Source organism: Linepithema humile, chromosome 1, assembly GCF_040581485.1.
Source record: "Linepithema humile isolate Giens D197 chromosome 1, Lhum_UNIL_v1.0, whole genome shotgun sequence".
In the NCBI taxonomy this organism is placed as follows: Eukaryota; Metazoa; Arthropoda; class Insecta; order Hymenoptera; family Formicidae; genus Linepithema; species Linepithema humile.
Window position 1 is genome coordinate 35,536,585 of NC_090128.1, and position 23,482 is coordinate 35,560,066.

The 23,482-nt window shown below is 42.8% G+C and overlaps 1 protein-coding gene across 10 annotated transcripts in view; it reads right to left on the minus strand.

The window, feature by feature from the left end:
* Positions 1 to 23,482, minus strand: part of Liprin-gamma (liprin protein kazrin) — a 131,613-nt gene that overhangs the window by 8,426 nt on the left and 99,705 nt on the right. For all 10 annotated transcript variants that reach the window (XM_067354981.1, XM_067354986.1, XM_067354956.1 and 7 more), the window contains 11 exons: positions 17,107 to 17,506; positions 14,884 to 15,255; positions 14,038 to 14,420; positions 7,486 to 7,692; positions 6,761 to 7,130; positions 5,159 to 5,248; positions 3,654 to 3,870; positions 2,056 to 2,323; positions 1,469 to 1,816; positions 1,174 to 1,297; positions 785 to 929 (listed from right to left, as the gene is read on the minus strand). In XM_067354981.1, coding sequence (XP_067211082.1) covers positions 785 to 929; positions 1,174 to 1,297; positions 1,469 to 1,816; positions 2,056 to 2,323; positions 3,654 to 3,870; positions 5,159 to 5,248; positions 6,761 to 7,130; positions 7,486 to 7,692; positions 14,038 to 14,420; positions 14,884 to 15,255; positions 17,107 to 17,506 — 2,924 coding nt within the window. The remainder of the gene's footprint in view (positions 1 to 784; positions 930 to 1,173; positions 1,298 to 1,468; positions 1,817 to 2,055; positions 2,324 to 3,653; positions 3,871 to 5,158; positions 5,249 to 6,760; positions 7,131 to 7,485; positions 7,693 to 14,037; positions 14,421 to 14,883; positions 15,256 to 17,106; positions 17,507 to 23,482) is intronic.

The window sequence follows — 23,482 nt, forward strand, 5'->3', positions numbered from 1 at the left end:
AAAGTTGAGATTTATGGCGTAATTCGATGAGTTAACTTTGGCTACCGCACGTGGACTGAACGCGTGGAGTCCGGCGTGACGTGTCGTTCGTTGCTTTACAACTTGCACCTGCTGCTTACGTTTCGTGAGTGCATTGATTTTATTCGACATGCGATACGAGTCGATCGGGAGATGAGAACTTGAAACGACCGTACGCGATTTCATCCCCCGTTACGTTCTTGTCTCGAAACGGAGCCTCCATAAAGCGCCTTTGTGCGACGAACGTAAAAAAGGTCAATTCCATTTTATTGTCTTTCATCCAGCAAATTCTCCGCGATTGATCGAAAGATTGAACATTTCTTATCTGCTTTCTGGCCAACGCGTGATAAGACAGCAAATAATGTGAGAAAAGTCCTTTACGTGAAAAATATTATTAGCAGCGTTGCAACTAGTTCCCAATAAGTTCTCTTATTTCGTAAATGAATATGTGTCTCGCGCAGTGCCATATAGCTTTAAAAGGCATGTTTTATTTTATTGCGTGACTCAACATGTTTAGAACATATCCGCTCTCCCTTGGCGTACAAAGCGCGGTGAAAGTAGGTTAAAAACGCGTTTGAGTGACTTGGAAAAGATCTCAAAACGGCCATCAAATTCTCGTGGCGCTCTAAGGAGGCTCCTTCGAGGCGAGGATGCCGATTAGTATTTCGAGTGACGTCGGCGTCTCGTTGGCGAGCGAGAACAACGACGTCATGGCGATTAGTGAGCGTTGTCCAGTGTCGCCTCTGGATGACAGTAGACTGAGTACCTTGCTGGCAGAACAAGCGCTTCTAATTCGGCGGTGAGGTGTCGTCTGATCATGTGCTTAGCCGGCGGTATGCCCAAAGCGGTTGCCATGGTGTCGCCGGTGAACGACGGCTCCAATACAACCAGAGCACCGTGCACACCTGAGTCTGTGGAAAGAAAGATTTTTTTTTTTCCCAAGATTAATTTCGACGGCTCGTGAAAGTGTTGTCGACTTTAATGGCGAAAGGCCAATTGTTCGCATGCTTTTGTGTGTTATTATATTGAAAAAATACACCGTTTCAACAAACATCGCAACATACTGTTGCTACAAAAAAATGATGTAGATGCAACTTTTGGTAAGAAATTATAATAAAATTGAGGATTTCAATAATTCATCGAAATGTAATTCACCTTTCAAGTTCTCGGCGTATTCCGCGAGATCGATATTCCTCGCCCACCGAATGAACCTTTGATTCGTCCAGACCAAAGGATCTGTGTCAACCTGCTCGCATTGATGTCTCCTGACAGCGAGCGCCTATCACAAAAGCATGACGTCATCTCTTTGATGCTATTATTCAGCCGCAATTACATCGTCCGATTAATCTTCATGGAGAACTGATTCTAACGCGATCAGCCTTAGACGTCTCCACGTGCTTTCAATCAGATCTTGTAACGTTACTTCGGCCAATAATGCGAATTGACTCACCTGTCGATCATAATTCAGCATCCGCAGCAGATGAATACCGTGGACGATGCTGGCCTGATGAAACTTCCTCGTGACTCCGAGCAACTTCTCGAGCTCCTTCTTGCTCAGATGATCTAGCATACGCGCGTCCACCATATTGGTGGCGAAACTCTCCGAGTATTGGGCCAGACCGAGATCCGGCAGCCACTCGGAGCTCACCCAGGTGTGACCTAGCTGGGCGATGCAGGGATATCGTACGTGACTCGGGTGTCGATGTTCCTCGATAGCCAAACGCAGTTTCTTTCGATGAAGCGGATGAGTTACGCCTAATCCGGCCTCTAGCTCGGCGTCGCTCAATTCGAGTAGGACCTGCAAACAGCATTATGATAATATTAAGTTAAGTATTTTCAATGAAGAGTAATTTTCTAGACTGTTGCTGAAGTGAAAAATTTGAGAAAAAGTTTAAAGTGTAAAGGATAGATCTTCAAAATAATTAAAATAAATTTTAGCTTAATCAAGTGAAAGCACTTGGGACTCTTGGCGCCTGGCTAATCAACAGGTTAAACGGTTTTAAAGCTCGCCGGTGGAACAGATGATAAATCCTTTACCTTGCCCGATTTGACATTCTCAGCGCATCGCGGACCGTACTGCGGCATCCCGAGAGCCACCTCCAGCCAGGCTAAAACGGTCGGAGCTCGCCATCGTTCCATCGGCACGGAGGCTGCTTCCCTGAGTAAACGAAGTTTCTCGGCATATCCCTCCTCGGTGAGCGGCGACCACGATCGATATGGATCAAAGCCGTCTGAGCCTTCATTGCCGGCGCTCCCGCCGCTGGAACTGTTTGCCGTCTTCCGATGTCGCGAGCGGGCGAATACTCTGTCAAAACGAGAACATCGATCCATTCACACATGTCGCGTACAATAATGTCAGTGAAATATATTTCTATTTGTTTCAATTATATTTATCATGTAATATAAGCTTATCTATTTTTTTTTAATTTTCCTGCAAAATGCACGATTTTTAAGCGTTGAGTTATGTCGAGATATTGTAACATCGATTTGCGTATTTTGTTAAAAGCATCTTAGCCCGAAAAGATGTAATTTAATTTATGAAATGCGCAATCAATATTTTGTACAACAAATATTTTCATATAAATTTCGACTAAAGTAGGCAGGTAACTAAAACGCGAAACTGGATTTTTCCGATAGAGATAAATCTAATGCCCCATCGTGCCTCGTCGCGCTCGGTGGGATAATGGAAACTTACGAGATTTCTATGCGACACTCTGTTCCGCACCTAAAGAGCCGGTTGACACCATCCATCATTTAGGGTAAAATCGCGAACACAGGGATAAAAGCCTCATCGATATAACGGCTATAGTATCCAAGTGGGTGTGATTGAAAAATCGATATGTTTCTCGCGTATACAAAAGGTCGTCTTGTTTCCAGAAAATCCTATTATTTTATCAAATATCTATTTATACAAATCGCGAATCTACGTCTCTCTCTCTCTCTCTCTCTATCTGCATCTTTTTCTATTTACATCGTTGTGACGTAACCAACATCGTTGTAAAAGTTGCAATTTTCTTTTTACCGCAAACTCATTTCGCTCGTTTATACATTGTTAAGAAACAAGACTCGCGTGGTAATTACACGTTCCGTTGAAGTAGCGTCGAAGTAAAGAGTCATCAAAGTATAAAAACATCGACAGTGCACCAGCTGTTACATGCAAGCGCGTAAGATTGAAAAATCAATGAACAGCTCTTGTGCACTTTTGAAAGCATTTGCTATTGTGCGAATGGATCGTATCGCACAAGTGGCACGGCTTTATTTCCGTCGCGTGGTTCGCTCGCGGGAAGCTTTCGATGCTTTTTATCCCGCAGATATTATTTCTGACCGTTCGCGTTTGTGTTACACATAAATTATTCACGACAGCGAAACAATTTAACTCGCATTTATATATAAAATGTATCGCTCGTTTCGACGATAATTGCGATACGTATAATCAACAGGACCAGTTGAATAATTGATACTTCACTCGATTAATACCTGTTTAAGATCACGAGAACAATGTAAGGGAGAAATAAAACAATTGTAAAAAAAAATAACAAGCTCCTTATTTTGAATCTGTGTGATTTTAAAGGCAAAATCTTCGCACATCGCGCAGTAAAATATTCAATGTTTCCGTAACGGGACGGCCTGCTTACCTTGAAATGGATCCCCATGTGCCGCCGCGAGTGGCGGACGATCGCGAATGCGCGGCAGGTGCGACGACAGGTGGTGGCTGCTTGTTTCTCCTCGGCTCGGATTCCAGCGGACTGGATAGCTGCTCGACCGATCGCGATAGCGAAGAATTGTCCATGGATCTCGAGAACGCGTTCAACGGCGACAGCGTCGGGCTGCAATCTTTCGGTGTGGTAGCAGCTGAAAGCAGAAGGCGTCGCTCGGTTGAGCATCACGTCGCACGATGTTATCGTCGATTTCCCGTAACTGCCTTGAGCACTCGGAAGGAAAATAGGAAGAATGACATAGAAGTAGATCGCAGAAAAGTAATGATATGCGGAGGATGTGATAAAAGTCCCGCATGAGTTAAATAAAACCGTCGAGAAATTATCAATTAAATTATGATCGTATAAATACTATTTAGATGAAGATATTTTTGTCGTACTAAAAAAGTGTGTAATAGAAAAAAAAAAACATTAATTAATATCAAGCTATCAATAATGACAGGGTGTGGTACAGGATGTAATACATAGTTAAATCGGACCATCGGCAAGCTATTAGTGATTCATTTATATTTCTTTAAATGCCGCAAGCTAATCTTTACGTGTTATATGAAGATCGCCTCGTATACGTGTCTCAAGTCGTCTCATTCGTCGAGCATTAATCTGTTTATCATCCTGCTTAATGGCACAGCGAAAGGTAATCGATGCATGTCACATAAAGAACACACAGCGCGTCGTGCAGCGATCCTGTTCGCGTGCAAAAAAGTCCTTTTCGTGGGCATAGCTCGTTCTTGTCATCTGTCAGGTTTACGTGCATGCGCATGCATTCGGGCCGTGTAGCAGGCAGAACTTGTATCGAGGATACATCCTTGGGGACCCTCGACATATCGGTTTGGCTTTTAACGCACCGAGAAAAACGATGATTTATTCGAGTTGCCCTCGATCTCTTTCGGAACCACCGTTCACCATGTTAAGGCGCACACGCTCACACATATACGACATACACACCAAGAGATAAATGATTGCAGGGTGACCAGAATACGATAGCGATCGTAAACGCCCAATTTTACGGGCCGTCTTAATTCTAGAAAGAGTTTTAGAGATCCGCGAGAAAAAAAAAAAAAAGATCTCGAAGGACTGTAACAATACTTCAACGCGATGATGATTATCTGAGCGTCGATCGATAAAATCACAATTCCGCGCTAATTAATTTGCTCAGTTCGAATCCGCACTCTCGATCCGCTATCGATCGATCGTTTATTTATCGATCCTCGCTCGAACCGGTCATTCTGCGATCGTTGACGTAAGAAAACGGACATCGGCCAGAGAGGAAGAGAGAGAGAGAGAGAGAAAGAGAGAAAGGCACACACACGCACACATAGAGAAGCAGCAGAGGCGCCGGGCGCGAACGACGGGAGGCGGGAAAGAGAAAAGCGCCGAGTGACAAGGGAGGTGACGACGATCAGTGATTTATCTTGGACACTTACATTGGTATATGTGGGGTGGTGCTACGGAGGATACCACGGAGATGCTGTCCATGTCGAGACCGCTGCCCTCGACCATAATTGTCGGCGTGCCTGCGCGTAAATATATAAAGGACATCAATTTCACAGTGTGAGAAGGGAGGAAGCGCAAGAGAGAGGGGGGGGGGGAGTTGAGTGTTGCCGATGGGGGCCCGGACGCGGGCCCCGCGCCCCGCTTTTATGCACGGAGACGCTGTCAAGAACGAGCTTCCCTTGAGGTCGCCGGGCGTCGGCGAGCTTGTGTTCTTTATGTCGCAGCACTCTCCCCGGCGAGACGATGCGGGCGCGCCGCCGAAAGTGGGACGAAAAGGCGGCGGGACGCGTCGTGACGGAAAGTAACTTGACGCTTGACTTTTTGCGGAAGATAATGGACACGGTCATTAGGGAGAATTTCTATCTAGCTAACAGGGAAAGTTTTAATTGATAACTTTGCGTGCGGCATAATGTTTAATTGATTAATTAACTTTTAATTCCACGGTGGATTATTAGCTGCGTGAGAAATTCGAAAGGGTTTTAACCGCGGGTTTTACGTAAAATTATTAAATTTTACTAATTAGTATTCCGCTAACTAGTTTGCCGGTTATAATTAACAACATTCCAAAATCGATTAATGCAATTCACTTAAATATACATCAAATGCATTTATGGCCACACCGTCGATCCTCTTGTTATTCCTGAGCGCTTGTTTCCTTAAAAAAAAAAAAAAAAAAAAAGAGAAAAAAACATCAAAAAGATAGATAGAGCCATGGTAATATCCTGAGCAAATGTTTAAACTGATAATGTGATTTGATAAGACTTTGGATAATCCGGGAACTTGAGCATTTCTGCGCGCCTAAAGTGCATCTTCCGTGTTCCTGCGAAAATCGTGCACGCGCATCAAGCTCCGAACTCGCGTTCTTCGGTGATCGCGAATGTTTGCCGGGAACCCAATCGATCAAACCATTTTAATGCAACGGCACGGCGATTGGCTGAATAATACATGAAGGAACGTGCTCGATTAGACCACCGCCACCTACGTTCGATTAACATTCGCGGCTGACAGACGCCGTTGGACTATTTTTCAAACCGGTACTTAGCCGGATGTGCACCGCAATCTCCTCTAACTAGACGATTAATCTTGGGACTCGTTGCAGCTAAACGTCGGAGTCATTATCTCTTAAGCGAATGTCACTCCGATTGTGATTAATAGTAATGCTGAATAGACCAACGCTTCTCAAAAATGTCCTATCGTTGTCATATAGTTAACGACTGTTCTACAGCGTGAAATCTCGATTTCCTTACAATTTCCCTAACATTATGAATGTTGGGTTAAAAACAATCTCTATATGAACACAAAATAAAAGCAATATCTAGCAATACAATATCAAGTCATCGTATATAAAAAATATTAGTAAAAAAAACGAGGTCAAGAAGAGAATTTTACGTCTTAACGCAATATTCATCTATTATTTTGACTTTCTTTTCTACATTAGCTTGCAAATTTTTTTCTCTTCTCTTTCTGTCCTTTTTAATTTCGTGAAGAAAATAATGTAGCCCAAAAAAAAGTATACGCAGAATGACGCTTACCGTCCGTCGTGGAATCCGAGAGATTTCCGCCGACGCTGGTCGCGCCGCCGCTCTCGCGATCGCTGGATCCGCGAACGCCGCTGTCGGCGCTGCAGCTGCCGCGATCGCCGGCCTGGCCGGAGGATCCACCCGCACCCCCGCCGCCGCCCACGTTACCCACGGATACACCGAGTTCGGTAATGCCTAACGGCGGCTGGGAGTTCACATGGGGGATGATACCACAGCCACCGCCGCCGCCGCCGCCGCTGCTGCTGCCGGCGCCGGGCGTCGCGGCGCCGTTCACGCTGCCCCGCGGAAACGACACCAGGGACTCCTGATCGCTCAGGCAGACCCCGCCGCCGCCGCCGCGTTCCACCAGCTGACGTTGCAGCTGCAACCGTAGAGAAATATACTTTAGAGCGTGGATCATTATGAATATCTGAGTGATTCGGAAATGTTTTCCTTCAGAAATATGTATAAGAAACTCTTGGTAGCGATATAAAGAATCATATCTCTTTTCTACAAACTAGAAGACTGTATCATTGCAAACATTAATTTCACAACCACCAAAGACAGAAACCATTGCCTCCAATTTAAATTCTTCAATTTCTTAAGAATTCCGCATGAAAATTTGAGAATTCTAAACGCATGAATTTTGCCGAAATCTCCCCAAAACTTGCTCAAACCCCGTGAGTTTTGAACTCGTTAATATAGAATGATGCGTGCGTTCGACAGGCAAAACTCACCTCTTTTATGGTAGCGTGTGCGTGCGAGAGAGCGGCCTCTTTGTCGGCCAAACTAGCCGCGAGGCTCAGGCTTCGATCGGCCTCGTCCCTCGCCGCCCTTAGAAGACTCCAGCGTTCCCTCTCCCTCTCACGCTCGCGTTCCTCTGACGGCATGCCCGCTCCTTGCTGCTGAAGACGTCCCAGGGTCGCCTCGTTCTCCCGCATCCGCTGCAATCAACAGTCAAAGGGACCCATGTCCGGGCAGTAACTCCGCCCCCAAAACCTTCACCGTCTACTGTGGCGTGCACGTGATGCGAAAATTGCGGGGAGTATAGCAAAGTGGCAAACTGCGATTTCGATCAGCATCGAAATCGCATTGTAATCGACCTTCCTACCGACTCGCGATATAAACGTGACGTATAAGACTTATGTTTGCGGTTGAGAAATATTTGTCTTACTGTTGTAACAGCGTCGCAAATCAATATTGTAAAGCGTTCGCCAAACAGAAAGTGAGTTAATAATTAATTAGAAACTCGACGAACGGCGCGGAGGCACGAGATAATCGATATTTGACAAAATAACTTGAACTGCGCCGGAGCTATCGGTAATTTCGCCGAAATAATGAGCAAACTAATAACGTGAAAAGCAAATAGCAGCTGAAAATCAAATAAAACTCGCGAACAAATATCCGTTTGATATTCACGAAAATGTCAACCATTCGCGAAACTGTTTCGCGTTATCTCCAGCGCGTCGCTGTGAGTGAGAGGACACTCGAGACGCGATTCATATCTTCGATATGCCTGACGCGGACGCTGATCCTCGTGATTGACGTTCTCCATTGCTAATTCCATCTCGTACTGCATAATTAATACTCGGTGGATGTATATCACACATACAATTAAATAATTACGAAGATCGGATAAATGTAGCAAAAATTATTTTAAACTGACAAAATGAAAATTATCGTATCATAAATAATAAAATAAAGTTTTTTAATCCACGTAGTGAGTAAAGCTAATAATATTCTTTCTACGTTGAATTCGTGTAAATCTTGAATACCTCTGCATATGAGATTTTCAAAAGTGAGATGCTATAATTAAGATTCATCATATACCTGACCTGAGATAACGTCCAGCTACGTCCCGACAAGGAGAGACACTCTCGCCGATTAAGCTGAGAGATAATTCGATTTTTCGGCTGCGATTATATTTTAGTGCGCGAATAGACATGACGCTTATCATCGGATATTAGACACTTCGTCGGCGATATCGACTACGGCAAAGTTAATCCACTTATCTCTCCCTCAAGCGCGAGTAACTCTGTCGTACGTCTAACAGGTGTTGCAGCTAGGTTTATCGGCTAAACTTTGCGGCAACATGGTTATTACAGGCGGCGTGGATCACCCGGGCGTTGGCTGTTAGCACGTCTAGTTTCCTCAAAAACTATTGCGCGATATCGTAGAGTTCTTCGTTATTCGATATAATTGCGGCGCTGAAAGTGCAATGGGCGTTATTTAAGTATCGAAAAGTTTCGCGGAGGGAAATTGAGGAAATTTCGCCGTCTCGAATATGAATTTATCTTACCACTATAAATTTATCGTTTTAGATAGAGTATATATCACTAATTGATTGTTTTAACAAATAATAGAGAGTACTTCAGATAAGCATCGCAAGAATTGATAAGAGAATTTGATGGAATAAATTCATTTATTGCTATCTCCCTCTTGTTAAACTCTTCCGTATAATTTTAGCGAGCTCGTTGCTTTCATAAACATTTATAAAGCGCTTAAGTACATTAAATTCCTTGAAGGCAGATAATTATATATAAATATGCGGACAATGTCTACAATCTTCCGTAACAGCACGATGCAAGAAAAAACCTAAGCAGTTTGAAAGCTTCAACAGCGGGCGAGGGGGTAATTCCATCAGCGTTTCATAAGAGCATCGTCGGGTTATGACGTCGGACGATAAACAAGAAGGAAGGACCAGAAAACACGTCAAGACTCGCGGAACAAAGGCGGACAGACTGAAAGAGATTGCGAAAACGTAAGTTTACGCACGCATATCTACCACGACCGGAATCTCTTTTGAATTCAACGGCAGATGTCGAGTTCACGGATACATTTAAGTAGATTTAAGTGTAAAAAGAATTACTTGGTTTATTTAAAAGCAAAATTAAATGTTATATTGTTCTTCTTGATAAATATGTGTATTAAAGAAATATGAGAGAAAAATTGAAAGAAAATTAAAATTTTAATTACAAAATTAAATAAAGTTGAAACATTTTGCTTGAAATTATTTGAAGCACCTTGGCATAAACCTTGACGGAGGGCGAAGATATTAATAGATTATTTTAAAAAATTAAATACCAAAGAAATTCCTCTTCTGTTCATCCACGAGTATAGCTGCAAACCTCGTCAAGGTGGAGGAAATTGAGGACAGTGTGGAATAGAAAATCATAAGGTCATGTACGAAGAGCAGTAATATGTCAGCACTCGCGAGAGACAAAGTAGATTATGCAGAAGAAGAAAGAGAATGAGTGAATGTGGAAGGAAAGACGGGAGAATGCATAAAAGCGAAAGAAAATTGACGGCGCGCTTTATGGAGGAAAAACTGCCGTAAAACCGGTGGCGACGCGTGTATTCTTTCGAGACAGCAAGGATAACGCGGAGGAAAACCTGCAACAGTAACGTGTCTGCTGGCAGTGACACTTGGTCTGTATTCTCATCAGAAATCCTCTCTCTTCTCTGAGACTTGTTTTTCAAGTGAGTGAGTTGCGAAATTTCAACTTTCGCAAGATTCAGCTCACGTAAGATTGTTTTTAATTTTGCAAGAACGAACATCACATGTGAGAGATGTAGGCGTTTCTTAGAAGTTTGCGCATAAAATGCATAAAATATGAAAATAAAAATGATGAATATTACGGAGTGCTACTTTCTTCAATTTTTGTTCAGATATGTATATTTAACAAATTTTAATATTAATATAACTTAATATTATTTTAAAATTTTGTGAAATGTTTTACGCCAAGTTTTTCGTATAAGGATCAAATTAATTCTTCTTACGAACTATATTATCTTTATAATATATATAACGTGCTCTTTTGCTCATCGTGTAACATTATTAAGTTCTTGTTTCAGCGCGTGCAAAATTTAGTTTCTTTAATACTTGCGCAAAAAAATACCAAATACAATAAGTCACAAAAGCGCGAAATCTTATTATTAATTAATCGCAGGCTCTTTCATCCGCCGTAGCATGCGCTGTGTAATAATACTTTTATTAAAATGCCATAGCTTACGATGCTGCTTTTCATCTTCATGCTAAAACGTCGCTTTTCGAAACAATACTATTAATTATTCTTAGCACTTCTTACGCACCATGATATCTTGTCAACAGCATCAAACGGACGTTTTCGCGAGATTACTGCTGTCATTATAAATTTGCAATCGTACATCGCATCAATCTTTATGAATAATTACTTTTTCTCTAGTAGAAAATTTCTACAGACTTGTGGTGTTTATTTTAGCATGTTTTATTATTTAACAACTTCTCCGACATCTCTAGAAATTCTCATTATACAAGAAAGAGTCAAAAAATAACCTTAATATTTACAGTCCCTTTTTATTGCCATATAAGATTACTTTTTGATTCTCTGCCTCATATTATACATTATTAATAATAATACATTTTTTATTTAACTAATTTTACTTTTCATGATAAACGCCGAATTTTTATAAAATGTAATATCTGGTATTCTTTAATAATTAAAATTTAATTATTTCTCTGTCTCTTTCTCCCTTTCTTTCAAATTATATTGTGCATATTTTTTATTCTACTTTTTAATTTTATGTTTTAATTTTTCGCTTTAAAAGTAACTTCATTAAAGACAAAGGGATTAGACTGAGATTCTTCCTGTACTCGAATAATCTGTGTGTGCTCCGTTTTTTACGCAGGTCTTTCGTGGCATCGGACAACTGCTCTCGGGCCTTTCAAGAATCGAGGCTGAGCCGTATCTTTGTTCCGGGGTTGATAACAATCGGTAGCGACAAAGGCTCGCTACATTCTCCCTCTTTGTCTCGGTACATCGTTACACATTGGCTTAAGACCAAACGGCCCCGTTACCGGGGGGCAATCTTGATGCGCGATGCGCTCTCGAAGCTCTCGATCCTCGAGCCTCCTCCAGTGATAACGGCTTCGTTCACAATTTTCATTATTCTGTTTTGTTCCGGAAAAATTTGCTCGAGGTTAATTTAATTCAATGTATCATTCGCGTACACTGCGCTAATTCGCTATAATTTATGTCTTTGTTTACATTAGAATACTCTTGTGAATTTTCTCTCTGTTACTGTTGCATATCTTTTTTTGAACAGCGAGATTGAAAGATTACATGTCCAACGCATCTGGTGCACTGAGAGACCAGCAACTGCGCCGCGTTCATCGTTGGCGAATGCCGTTGTTCATTTAACGGAATTGAAATGACCGCGACTTGACGTGGCTCAGCGATAACGGTCTCGGTAAAATGAGAAACTCCGGCAAGTTTAATAAAAGTATTTAGCAAACAAAATTGCCGTCGTGTGTTGCATGGAATGTCGCTTGCGCCTCGCGAGCTCGATGCGCTCTGGGAAAAAATTGAAGCACGGTCGGGCGAAGTGTCTTTAGGTCACAAATAACTTTTCGCCGCGATTAATCTTTTTAACTCTTCTCGCAAAAAAAAAAACATTTTTTTTACGTTTAATATACTTTCGGCAATGCGGATACTTTCGAACGACATTTAGCGCGTGCGCTCGCATATTAATGAAGTTTCAAGAATGAACCAATTACTGATTAACCGCCCGTAGTGAGAATATCGATTGCGTATATAGAAGTTTTTAATTACGTTCACAGAATGGCGGCTCTGGGAATCGCCGGTTGCGCACGATGACCCTCCCGGCCTTCTTTTTTCTCTCTCTCGATATTTCCGCGTCGCTTCATAAAGACGTATTAGAGGCGAAATTAAAATCCGCCGCGGAGCGGTTTCGTTAGCCGCTCGTTTCGCGTTGTTCTCAATTTTCATTAGCCGGCCGATTTGGCGAGCAAGCAGAAAATTTTGTTACGCTTTAATGGTTAAACCACTTATCGTCGAATTGTCGCACATCGTATTTTATCGAACGACGTATAGTTATGATAATGGAGCAAAAATCAAATTCCCTCATTATCTTATTCGCGGGGATTTGAAATCTCAGTGCTTTTTTTCGAAGAAATAATGCTTTCAGTTTGTTTTCACCTTTACTGTCTTTCGTCGATGATTTCAGAGTTCAAAATTAAAAGCTGCTGACAGTATTGCTAATGGATACCGCCAAAGCGGAGTGAAAGAAATGCACAGCGCTGGCAAAATAATTTCAAAAGAAAGATATATTTATAAATCCCAACGACACGCTCGACATCGCTCCTTTATGCCAGCAGCAATTAATACGTCGTTCTGCAAAAAAAAAAGTAACCGCTCTTCCCCTAATGCTATTTCAAGCACCGCCGGAATTATAAAAACATGAAAGTATCTTCATGCTAAAGAAGACCAGCGACGAACGTTGCGACGTCTAAATTGCGTTACTTAAACAATTTTGCTAAACATCTTTCTCTCCTCATCTTTCTCGTACGTTACTTAATCGACTTCGTAATAAATCTACTTATTAACAAATATACTTCAGCTTTCGTCTTTCGGCGATATTTTTACGCCCACAGCAAAAAGGCAAGTTGGAGAGGAAATTACAGCTCCGGCGAGACGATTTCGAAAGTTGAACGTTCATAAATATCGAGTGCGGCGAAGCATTCCTTCCGATTTCAACCAACGCCTTTCTTAATTCATCGCCGCGGCCCTTATCGAAAATCGATCCCTCTATATGAGATATGCAAATTGCGAGCGAAGGAGCATTAGAGTTACTTCCCGACTGTTTATTGCTTTCGCTCGCGGAATGTAAAAATTCGCTCGCGATTAAAATTCTAGACTCTGCCTGGATAACTTACGTGTCTCACTAGCGCGAACGCGAGATGCAAAGATAAAATGCAAAAGTCTCTCTTAATCCTATAGTTGTAAATTATGGAAATATTATTTCCACAGATGCCGTCGATTCTTTTATTTGTTATAATCGACGATAGAAAATCCATTTCGCAGCGTTCCCCATCATGGTTTAAAAGGACTTATGGAACCTTTCCAATATCTTTAGCTCGAACAATTCCATCGGGATCTTCTCGCATAAATCTAAAGTCATAACCGTCCCACGCGAAAAAGACGTTCTTCGATTTTCGAGAATAAATGTTCTACTATCAGCGGAATTTTTCCGAACTAATTTATCTCTGCGAAATTTTAAGAGGAATCATTAGAACCGCTGTTTAAATCTTCTACTGGAGCGAAACGATCGCTTGATCACTTGGCACATCGTTGCAAAATGCCATTTGCTCGCCACACTTTTCGCATTCATCATTTTCTACACCACATCCCAGAGTTACAGATAACAACTTTGTCATTAAGAAAACAAAAAGAAAGAACATTCTCGAGAGCATGCGAAGATCACAAAAGTGATATTATCTGCTGGCTTACCTGTTCGTAATTTCGTATAAAATCGCGTAGCTCGCGCTCTTTATCCTCGAGCGTGCCATAAAGCGCTTTCATCTGATTCAGGAGATCGAACTTTTCCGCTTTGAGCCGCTTCCGGTCAGCTTTCAGTGCCTGCAGTGCCTCCTTCGCATGTTGCAGTTCCATTTCTAGGGCGACAAAGCGGGCCTCTTCTTCCATCGCGGCATCGTCGCCGCCAACCTCGCCTCGCGACGCGCCACTCAATAACAGCCTCCTCAATCTCGCGACCTCGGCCACCAGTCGCTCATTTTCCAATCGCAGTCTTCTTGCACTGGCCAATTCCGCGTGTCCACCACCGCCGCCGTGGATGTTGGATAGTCTAGACGCCACCACAGGATCGCCAATTCCTAAAAAAAAAAAAAAAAAATAATTACTCAGACTAAGATTAAATTTATATTAAATATTTATAATAAATATAAGCTTAAAATTGTCTTATTTCGATGTAAATTAAATTCTGAATAAATAAAATATAAATTAGTTTAAAAGAGAAGAAAAAGATATTGTCTCTCTGAGTACGTGTATCAAAGCTTTGTATGCATTTTTCACAGAAATTATTGAGAACTTGAGACTTGAGAACGCCGCTGGTTAATTCATAAGATCGCGGCTCACAAGGCTTAAATCTGGATCTTGCATCTCTTATAACGGACCTTGTACCTCGGAATAATATAGCGCTCCGAGATTCAGAGCGCCGTATTCTCAATAAATAGCACAATGGACGGAGGCTATCCAGGCAATCCGCTTAAAGAACCAAGGATAGGAAAGAAAGGCGCATCGGCCAGTTATTGTTCATAAAAACGCCGGGTTACCCACCGAGAGAATTAGTCGGGGACGACGGTCTGCTGCCCGGCGCTGGTCCGGGTGGTTCATTGTCCTCGTCGCCCCGCACATCGCCGTCCACCAGATCCTTATCGGCGTCCTTCTGGTCGTGATCGTTCATCTCCTTGCTGGATCGCAGGGAGTCGCGGTTAGTGGATATCCGGAGCCGCTCCACGCTGGAGCGGTCGCTGCCGCCGCGGTGCAGGAAACCACTCCGGTTGGCCGATCCCCGATCCGGACTGGCGCTGCCCGATCGAGAGTCAACACTGCCCCCGGATCCACCCAGCCGCGTCTTTTCCAGAGCGGGAGCGTACGGTCGACGCGCCTTCTCGCTCGGACTTCGACAGGGCGAGCCATTTCTTCGTTCTGGTGTGGAAAAATTTTATGTTTTTTAATTTTTTTGAATAATATCTGTTTCAAAACGTCACGAGAGTTAGAAAAATATAAATAATAGTCTAAGAAGAATGTAAATGGCGTAATAAAAGTCCCGCCAATTCTCTAAAAAGTTCTCGCCTGTATGTTTTTGTTCAAAGTTTTTTTGTCGGCCACATTCTTTTTAGACACACTGTATTTTTTACATTTTTATTTTTTCTATCGCTTAATACGTGTATAATTAAGATTTTCTTTTTGGCAAAATAATTGCAGCTATGAATAATTTCACCTCCGTCCGATTACAACACGATTATTCCATTTCCAATATAACACACACAAACCGTACTATTATTACATTTAAATCACGGTGAATAAGTTCGGTATGTTTCATTCAATTAACTGCATGATAAATTTATGTTAGCGTGGAAAGCCCATTCGCAATCAGAGTGTAGGTAATTTAAATCACGCGCTAATTAATTTCAACAAAGTTCAACACGATGTAATTGAATCGCGCGCATTTTGCATCGTGTCCTTTTAAATGACGCAGGACACTTCTCGGTGGATACGTTCGTACGGAGTTTGACTCCAACAACGATCGACTCGAATGCGATGAGTTAAGAGGCGAGGAGAAGAGTAGCAGCAGACGGAGAACGATTTATATTGGCGCGCGGAGAAATCGCTGGAATGAAGCCAGCTTTTATTGGAATGTGCGTTCGACCCAAGGCGGATGCCGTGCGCCCGATAAGGTGGACCCAATCGACGATTTCGACGGCGAATACTATCACGTGAAGCGCACAATCGATCGAGCCGATAAAACGGGTGCTCTGAATGCACTCATCTCCGAATTTGCATGCACACGTGGGTCACTCTCCCTTAAGTGGGTCCTGTTGGCGTCTCCCTTCAACAGAAGAGAGAAGACGGACACGAGTTGCATAATGTACGCGCCGTGTCTTTGATCTTTCGCAAGCAGATCTCTCATGAACGCGTTAACACGTTCCTTCTGTGTCAGAATATTATATATATATATATATACATATATATGTATTTAGCGCCATGCTGAAATTGTCGGGATTAAATTTTGACAGAGAGCATATTTTGAAGTACATTAGTTGCAGCGAGTTGAAATTCAAAGGATTAGTCGACGCACAATTCCAGCGCAATAAATGTGTTAAAATGTGAAATAATGAAATAAATAAAAGCAAAAATGAGTAGAAATAAATGCGAAGTGATGAAAACTCTTATATTCCGCGAAAACAACGACTCCAACATTTGTCACAGAGTCAGCTTTCATAAGCTGCAATAAGTAGTTTACAGGCTCGGTCGGCGATCCCGGCTTCAAGCTGCGGGAGAAAACTATGAATCATGGCCGGCCATAAAAATAACAGCGTATAACTGCGAGATATACAGGATAACTCGGCAGGGAAGTTAAGATAAACGTGGAAATGCGAAAAACATTTGCGCCACGCCGCCTTAAAATTTCATTCCCGGAAACTTTTTAAAAAGTCTTATCCGCCGAAGCTCGCGCGAAGTCGATAACTTTCTTTCCAGCCTTAAGAGCATTTTCGTTGCCGTGCTGTCTTTATGAAAATACTTTTGCGAAATAAACTCTGAACATTCAACCCGGTTCAAGAATCTCCCCAGAGAGCTCGCTTCTTCCACGAGAGGATTCTCCGTGCGCGAATCCTTTAATTTGAAACAGACAGCTTTCTTACACCGATAATCATATTGCAAGCCGACTCTTCGTTTTCAGATTTGTGTGCGTAAATATTTGTGTAAAGTACAAATAAAAATTAATTAAATAAAAATAAATTGATTAAAAAATGGAAGAAAGTTTTGTCTACAAACCTATGGGACTGGCTCGCCGCTCGACGGGACTGGTTCTATCCTTCTTGTCCACCGGGCTGGTTCTTTTGTCGATGGGGCTGACCGATTTATCACTGGCCGAGCTCCTTTTCTCGATCGGGCTACTGCCGGCGCTCAGCCGCTTGCCGTCCTCTTGCTGCTGAGCCTCTGCTTCCTGGCCAGAATTGCTAGCGGTTGCCGTACCGGCATTATTGTTGCTGTTACCGCTGCCGTTGCTGGCCGATGCTCCCGCGTTGTTGTTGTTCAGCACAGTCGGCAAGGCACCGCGGACGTCACGCAACTCGCCCCGAAGAGTCGCGCACTCGCCCCTGGCGCGTTCCAGCTCTCCGTCCAGCCGGGCGCCGGTTGCTGCGTTCTCCTCCACCATCATGCGGAATTTTGCCTGCAAACAGATCGTACGAGAATGTGAATAGAAATAAAATCGGAAAAATTGGCCGCGCAAAAGTTCAATAATTAAAAACTGTGAATTTGTAGTTGATCTATTAGCCTACTATTATATCTTATCTTGTGCTTCAGCATCTGAGTATCTTTTCAGCATGTAAGTATCTTTCAAGTATCTTTTCAATGTTTCAATTTACTTTAGACGTAATTTTAATTGTAAACTAGAGTTTAGATATTTAAAGTTGCTTGAGAATACATAAGCTTCTTTTAATTCGGCAAAAATCAGAATTCGCTTGTTCGCAGGCTGTCATTTTCGCGAAAAGTTACCGACAAAGTTTAATGCTAACGCCAAAGTAAAACGAGCAAATCACGGCGAAATAAAAGTTTCGTTTCGGCGTGAGGCGTAAAATATTAATAAGGCCTGTTTGCGACGGCGGGCTCGCATAAATCTCATTGCGCGTTTGCCATTATGTAGCGGACGAGAGTTCTTTACATGCCACGGTGGTATCGACTGATGTCGTCTATTCTATTCAGAAGTTTGCGCGCACGACGTCGAACGCGCCTTCGGAGTCGCAGCACGAATCGCTGAAATTGCGAAACAGAAAGACGCTCGGAACACGTAGAGCCGTACTTCTTTCGTACAGTCGCATTAGAAGTAACCCCGGGAATAAGTAAAATGCTATTTCTCCAAACTACGAAACTCAGAAGGCAGACAAATGTAAGAGAGACGCGTTGAAAAAACCTCAGTGTCATTCGCAGATTTTGCGACGTTTTTAATTGAACAATTGAGAGAGCCAAACAAAAGCAGCACTTTTATTGCCCGACTTCTATTTTTTTTCAATTTAAAAAAAAATATTCTACGAGAAAAATATTTCCCTCGACGTTTTATCGAGAAAGAAAATAATTCCACTTTACCAGAGATTTCTTGGAATATCTGAAGATGTTTATTTCTGATTATATTCTCACTAACGTAAACAGCTTCGGTACATTTCTACGGTATCGGCTACGTGCGAGTTTCTAGCGTCAAGCCGGAATTATGGCTTGCACCGCCTGCAAATTCAAAGCGGCGTTTCCTAACGGCGATCAATGAGACTTCGTGGCGCTGTCCGTATAATTTCCGGAAACGTTAATTCACACAAACGACTGCGGAATCCTTCGTGCAGAATAATAGATGACTCTCCCGTGTCCGGGCTGACGCGCGGGTCCATACGTTGGGATAGGTCGATGATACAATATGGTTCTCGCGGTTAGATACGAATGGTGCACCGAACGGAAGTGTCATGGTAACCGAACTCGGGTCAAGCGTGACTATTAACTCGCGATCTTGAACAAAGGAGTCGATAGTGCTCGGTGCGACTTGTTAACTTAACTCGATCGTCGAATTCGCTAGACCCAATGTAGCTTCAAAGCGTGACAGATTAAGTCAAGGATTATCCGAGATTTATCTTTAGAGCAATTCAAACGCAGCTAACATATTAATACTTAACGGTGATTAATATTTAACAAGTGTCTATTGATAGATTCTAGACGATACACAAGCTGCATAGAGAGTTTTGTGCGCGCATTAATGCATCATTCATATCTGTGCAGGTGAAATTTATATCAAACGTTAATGGTCAACCTTCCATTGATTGACGCGTTAATGTTATATGAATATATCAGTAGTATGTACTGATTGATTCTGTTGCGTGTTAATATTTATAGCGTGAATATTGTAATTCGATGGTATAGCAAAATGTAGAAAAAGCACAGAATTAGCTATCGTTTAAAAAAAAACGTATCAAGCAAAAAATACAATTAAAAGTATAAAAATAAAATTTTGAAGAACGCAGAAGACTTTTCCGTTCAAAAAAAAGTAGAACAGTTCTGCCATTGGCGTGAGAAGTCGAAGAAAATAATCCCTGTAAGTAACATTTGCGTTGAATCTGCATTGGATATATATTATATAAACAGCAAAAGAGCAAAATTTTGTAAGCCGGTTACATCACAAATGCAGATTGCATCGCGGAGAAAGCAGTCGCGGCGTCTCGCAGGACGCGCCCGTAAGCGAACGTTTCGCGAATTCAGTTGAATGATCGCTGCGGCGCACCGCAGTACCGAAAGCTCAAACGAAGCTCTCTGAAATTTGCAATCTCGAAGCAAACCGACAGCAGTACACGCGCCTTTCCAAAGCTGCTATACATAAGCGGCTTCCGGTAAGCCGTGCCACTTAATGATACGCTGTCAAACGCGACGGTTTCTAATTGCAGTCTTGTAATGTTGGCCCGTCGCTAGTGAAAATGATCAATAAGTTGGCAGGATAAAAAGAATTTCTTGAAACGAAGCGTCTTATTTCATGAAGAAGAATTTAATGACAAGCTCGTTAGTTTTTCCATGCTTTAAGCAGCTTTGCACGCAAAGTATTGAGAACGTTTAAAATATCAGTATCATAATTATCTCACAAATATCTTTATTTTTATAAATATCTCGTCAGCATAAATCGTTATACGTCTCTTCGGTTTCCATATTGGCTGAAGGATCGCCAATATGTGGACTTCGCGAGAGATGCAATTAATTATTGTGCAACGATCGCGAATGTCACGCTAGTAATCGAGTGCCATGAAGCCTCAAAGGCAGAAATATATCGAGGAACTGAAGAGAACGAGGAAGAGCGAAGCGAAGAGTGGCCGTCGAGGGGACTATCATTGGCCAACTTCCAGCGACACAAAAGGATAACGAGAAGAAGAAGAAAGCATCTCTCGCGGACTTGTTGCATTCCCAGCGGCGTCTCCACCCTTTCCCTTCGGCGTGAACGCTTCGACAACGATCGCATTCACGCCCTTTTCACAGTCGTGAGCCGTCGGAATCGCGATGATAAATTTCCGCCGAATGGAAACAAGCGGTGAGCGAAGACCACTCTCCGCGCTGGAGAGCAGTTTCGCCTTTAGTGCATGGCGTTTAAACGTCACCGTGGCCTCTTGCAAAATGTATACTTCGCTGCAGTGCTGTTAAACCACCGGATCTCCGATTCGTACATAGTGTTTCCGCAGAAGAGATCAATACCGGAGGTAATGGCGTTGATAACGCTTGCTTTCTCAGCTGCGCAAATTTTGATAAAAAGCTCACATAAATGTCTCACTTTTATATATTATTTTTAACTAAAATCCTATACATTATATTCAATCTATATTATTCTACATTATAATTTTGAAACGGTACGTTTTTCTGCGCGGAGTAACTCGTCGGAGTCAGGAGTTCGGTCGGTTGGGGGCACGTAAAAGAATGCTCGGATGAAATGTGAGTAAAGCGAAAGAATAAAATAAAATAAGATTTATTTCTTAACTGATGAAGTCTGCTATATACAAATCCGCGTGGATACAGAGCGTTTGATATCTTTGTTTGAGCGCGGGTTATAATTTTATCTCGGTGGTGTCGAACAATGTGTAACGGTGGTCGTGCGGTGATGAGCAAGTGTCGGCGCAAGCGCGGGTGCCGCAATTGTCTCTAGGCGACTGCGAGCGCGTGGATCGATACGTTCGAGCGGCGTCGATGGTCGATCGACTGATCGATATGCTCGGGCGCGTGCGTGGTGATTTCGATGTTCGCTGTTGATTCGTTTAGTTCGCGATTGCCTGCCGGATTTGAGGACCCGATTTTAAGAGGATGAAGACGGGAGCGAAGACGCGCGTATTGCCCGCGTCTCGAAATGGCTGGTGTTCTAACGTGGAGCCGAGTATTCCCGGTGGTATACGGGTAGGCCCGTATGTAAGAATGAAGCCGAGTGCGCTCGGTAATATACGAGTGTGCTCGTATTTAGGTAACGAGACCGAGTATGCTCGGTTATAATACGAGTGCGCTCGTATGCAAGGTAACGAAACCGAATATGCTCGGTAACGTGCGAGTATGCTCGCACGACGGAACGGAGGACAGTTCCTGGCGGCCGAGTATGCTCGGCAGGAATACGAGAATTCTCGTATCGTGGTCTAGAGCCGAGTATGCTCGGCGAGGATACGGGTGTGCCCGTAACGTGGAAGCGGTTCCTGAGGCCGAGTATGCTCGGTTGGTGCACGAGTATGCTCGTGCTCGTGAGGCTGCTGGGCATAGACTTCGAGTATTCTCGAAGGATTACGAGTGCTCTCGCAACAGGACGTTCACTGGCGAGCAGTGAACGGGATCTGGTAGAGAAGCGTACAGCCGGGCCTCTTTTATACCCGGCTGCTGCCCGGCTGCCGCCCGACTGGCGAAGGATCGGCAAGCATCGGCGGTTTAGCCGGCGGACCCCCACCTGGTAAATTTCGAAAACGGTCGGGTGTGGGGGGCCGTCCGGCGATTGACCGTCGGTGTTTGTATGAAAAGTTTATCGGCGCGCGATGCGCCCTTTTTGGCTACGGACGATGTTCAGTCCGTAGCCGTGACGATGCATGCTGCATCGTTACAATTTTTATTAAAATATTCAAACATTTAATTTTACATTTTAATCTACAATTAAATGCAAATAGAACTCTCGTAAAATGTTAATTAATTCATTCATTGTTAACTAATTGAGTCTAATAAAATAATTTAATATTGGAAAGAATTAATTTAATTAATTTTTGACTAATTTATTAGAATTAATTTTCAATTGAACAAAACGCGTATTGTTAATCGACACTATTAATATTACAGTCGAATTAGTCGAATATCGTCGGACAGTTTTGAGTTGAGTTCAGCCGGGTTATCTATCCATTCCGGGCTATGTCTGACTACACAACGGATTCTGGATTATTCGACCAGAGTTGCAAACGCCGATGTAAATACTGACCGCGGACTATCGTGTCGATCGTTTGTTGCAGACTGCGATATTATGTCTCCCCTATGTTCGCGGCGGAATCGTCGATTGCGGGCGGACGAGAAACAATTTCGCGTACAATCGCTGCGAGTGTACCGGCCCGTAACAATTAAATGAACGATCGGGTCATTAGCCGAACAAATTGTCGTACATGGAGCACCCTGTGCGACACGCCGCGCACTCCCCATAACGCGCCCAGGAGAATACCGTAATTGAACGGTCAGATCTTTCCGCATCAAATCACGGTTATGGGCCACCGTTGGACGGTCTTACGGGGTTATGACCCGACGTTAGCAGCGAGCGCCGTTTCACGCTAACTTGCTTAAAAGTACGTCGTCCAAACCGCGAAGTCGTTGGGAAGTCTCTCGGTGGATCAATTTGTGGCTCACATCGAGGGGAGAAGAGAACATTTAATAACAATAATGTTCTTTCTTTTATATTTTTTTAATATTATACTTTATAATTCTCTTACCTCGACTATCTTTTTAAAGAACTTTCGAGTGGAAAATTTTGACGAGTTAAAATTAAAAATTAAAAGATTTTTATCAAGCGCTTTCTTTTTAGGTACGAGAATAGATACAATAATGCTTTATTCATCGATTAATTTTATAGGATCTGTGAAATTATTATTCGAATCATCAATAATTTGCATCAGAGTGCGAGATGTGTCGGGATAGACTAGAAGAGTGTTCTAAAGAGGTTCGCGCGTAGACCGACAGCTAGTTTAATGAGTAATTTTCGTTCGCGAAAGTCGATAAGTACGCCGTCGTACGCGGTGAGAATCAATGAACGAGAGTAGAGAGAAACGTGCCAGTGGAAAGCGAACACTTGCCACTACCGTAGCCGTTAGGAAACAAACGAGGAAAAGATTCTGAGTTTATTTCAAGAATTGCGAGTAGCACAGCTTGCCTCTCAATCAGAGACTCCAGTGGCCTATCACGAATACAAATGATCCAAACGATCGTCGGTGAATTATCCTCTTCTACTATGGCAAAGTATCGCCCACTGTACACGTCAATAAATGATTGAATCGAATCTCGATGCGGAATTCTAAATTCCGCATTGTAAATCCCGATCGCTTCAATGTAAAATATGTATGATTTTCTTCGTCCGCTTCTTATTTATGGGAAGAAGCAATGATTACGCGCGTGATAAAAACGTAATTATTCA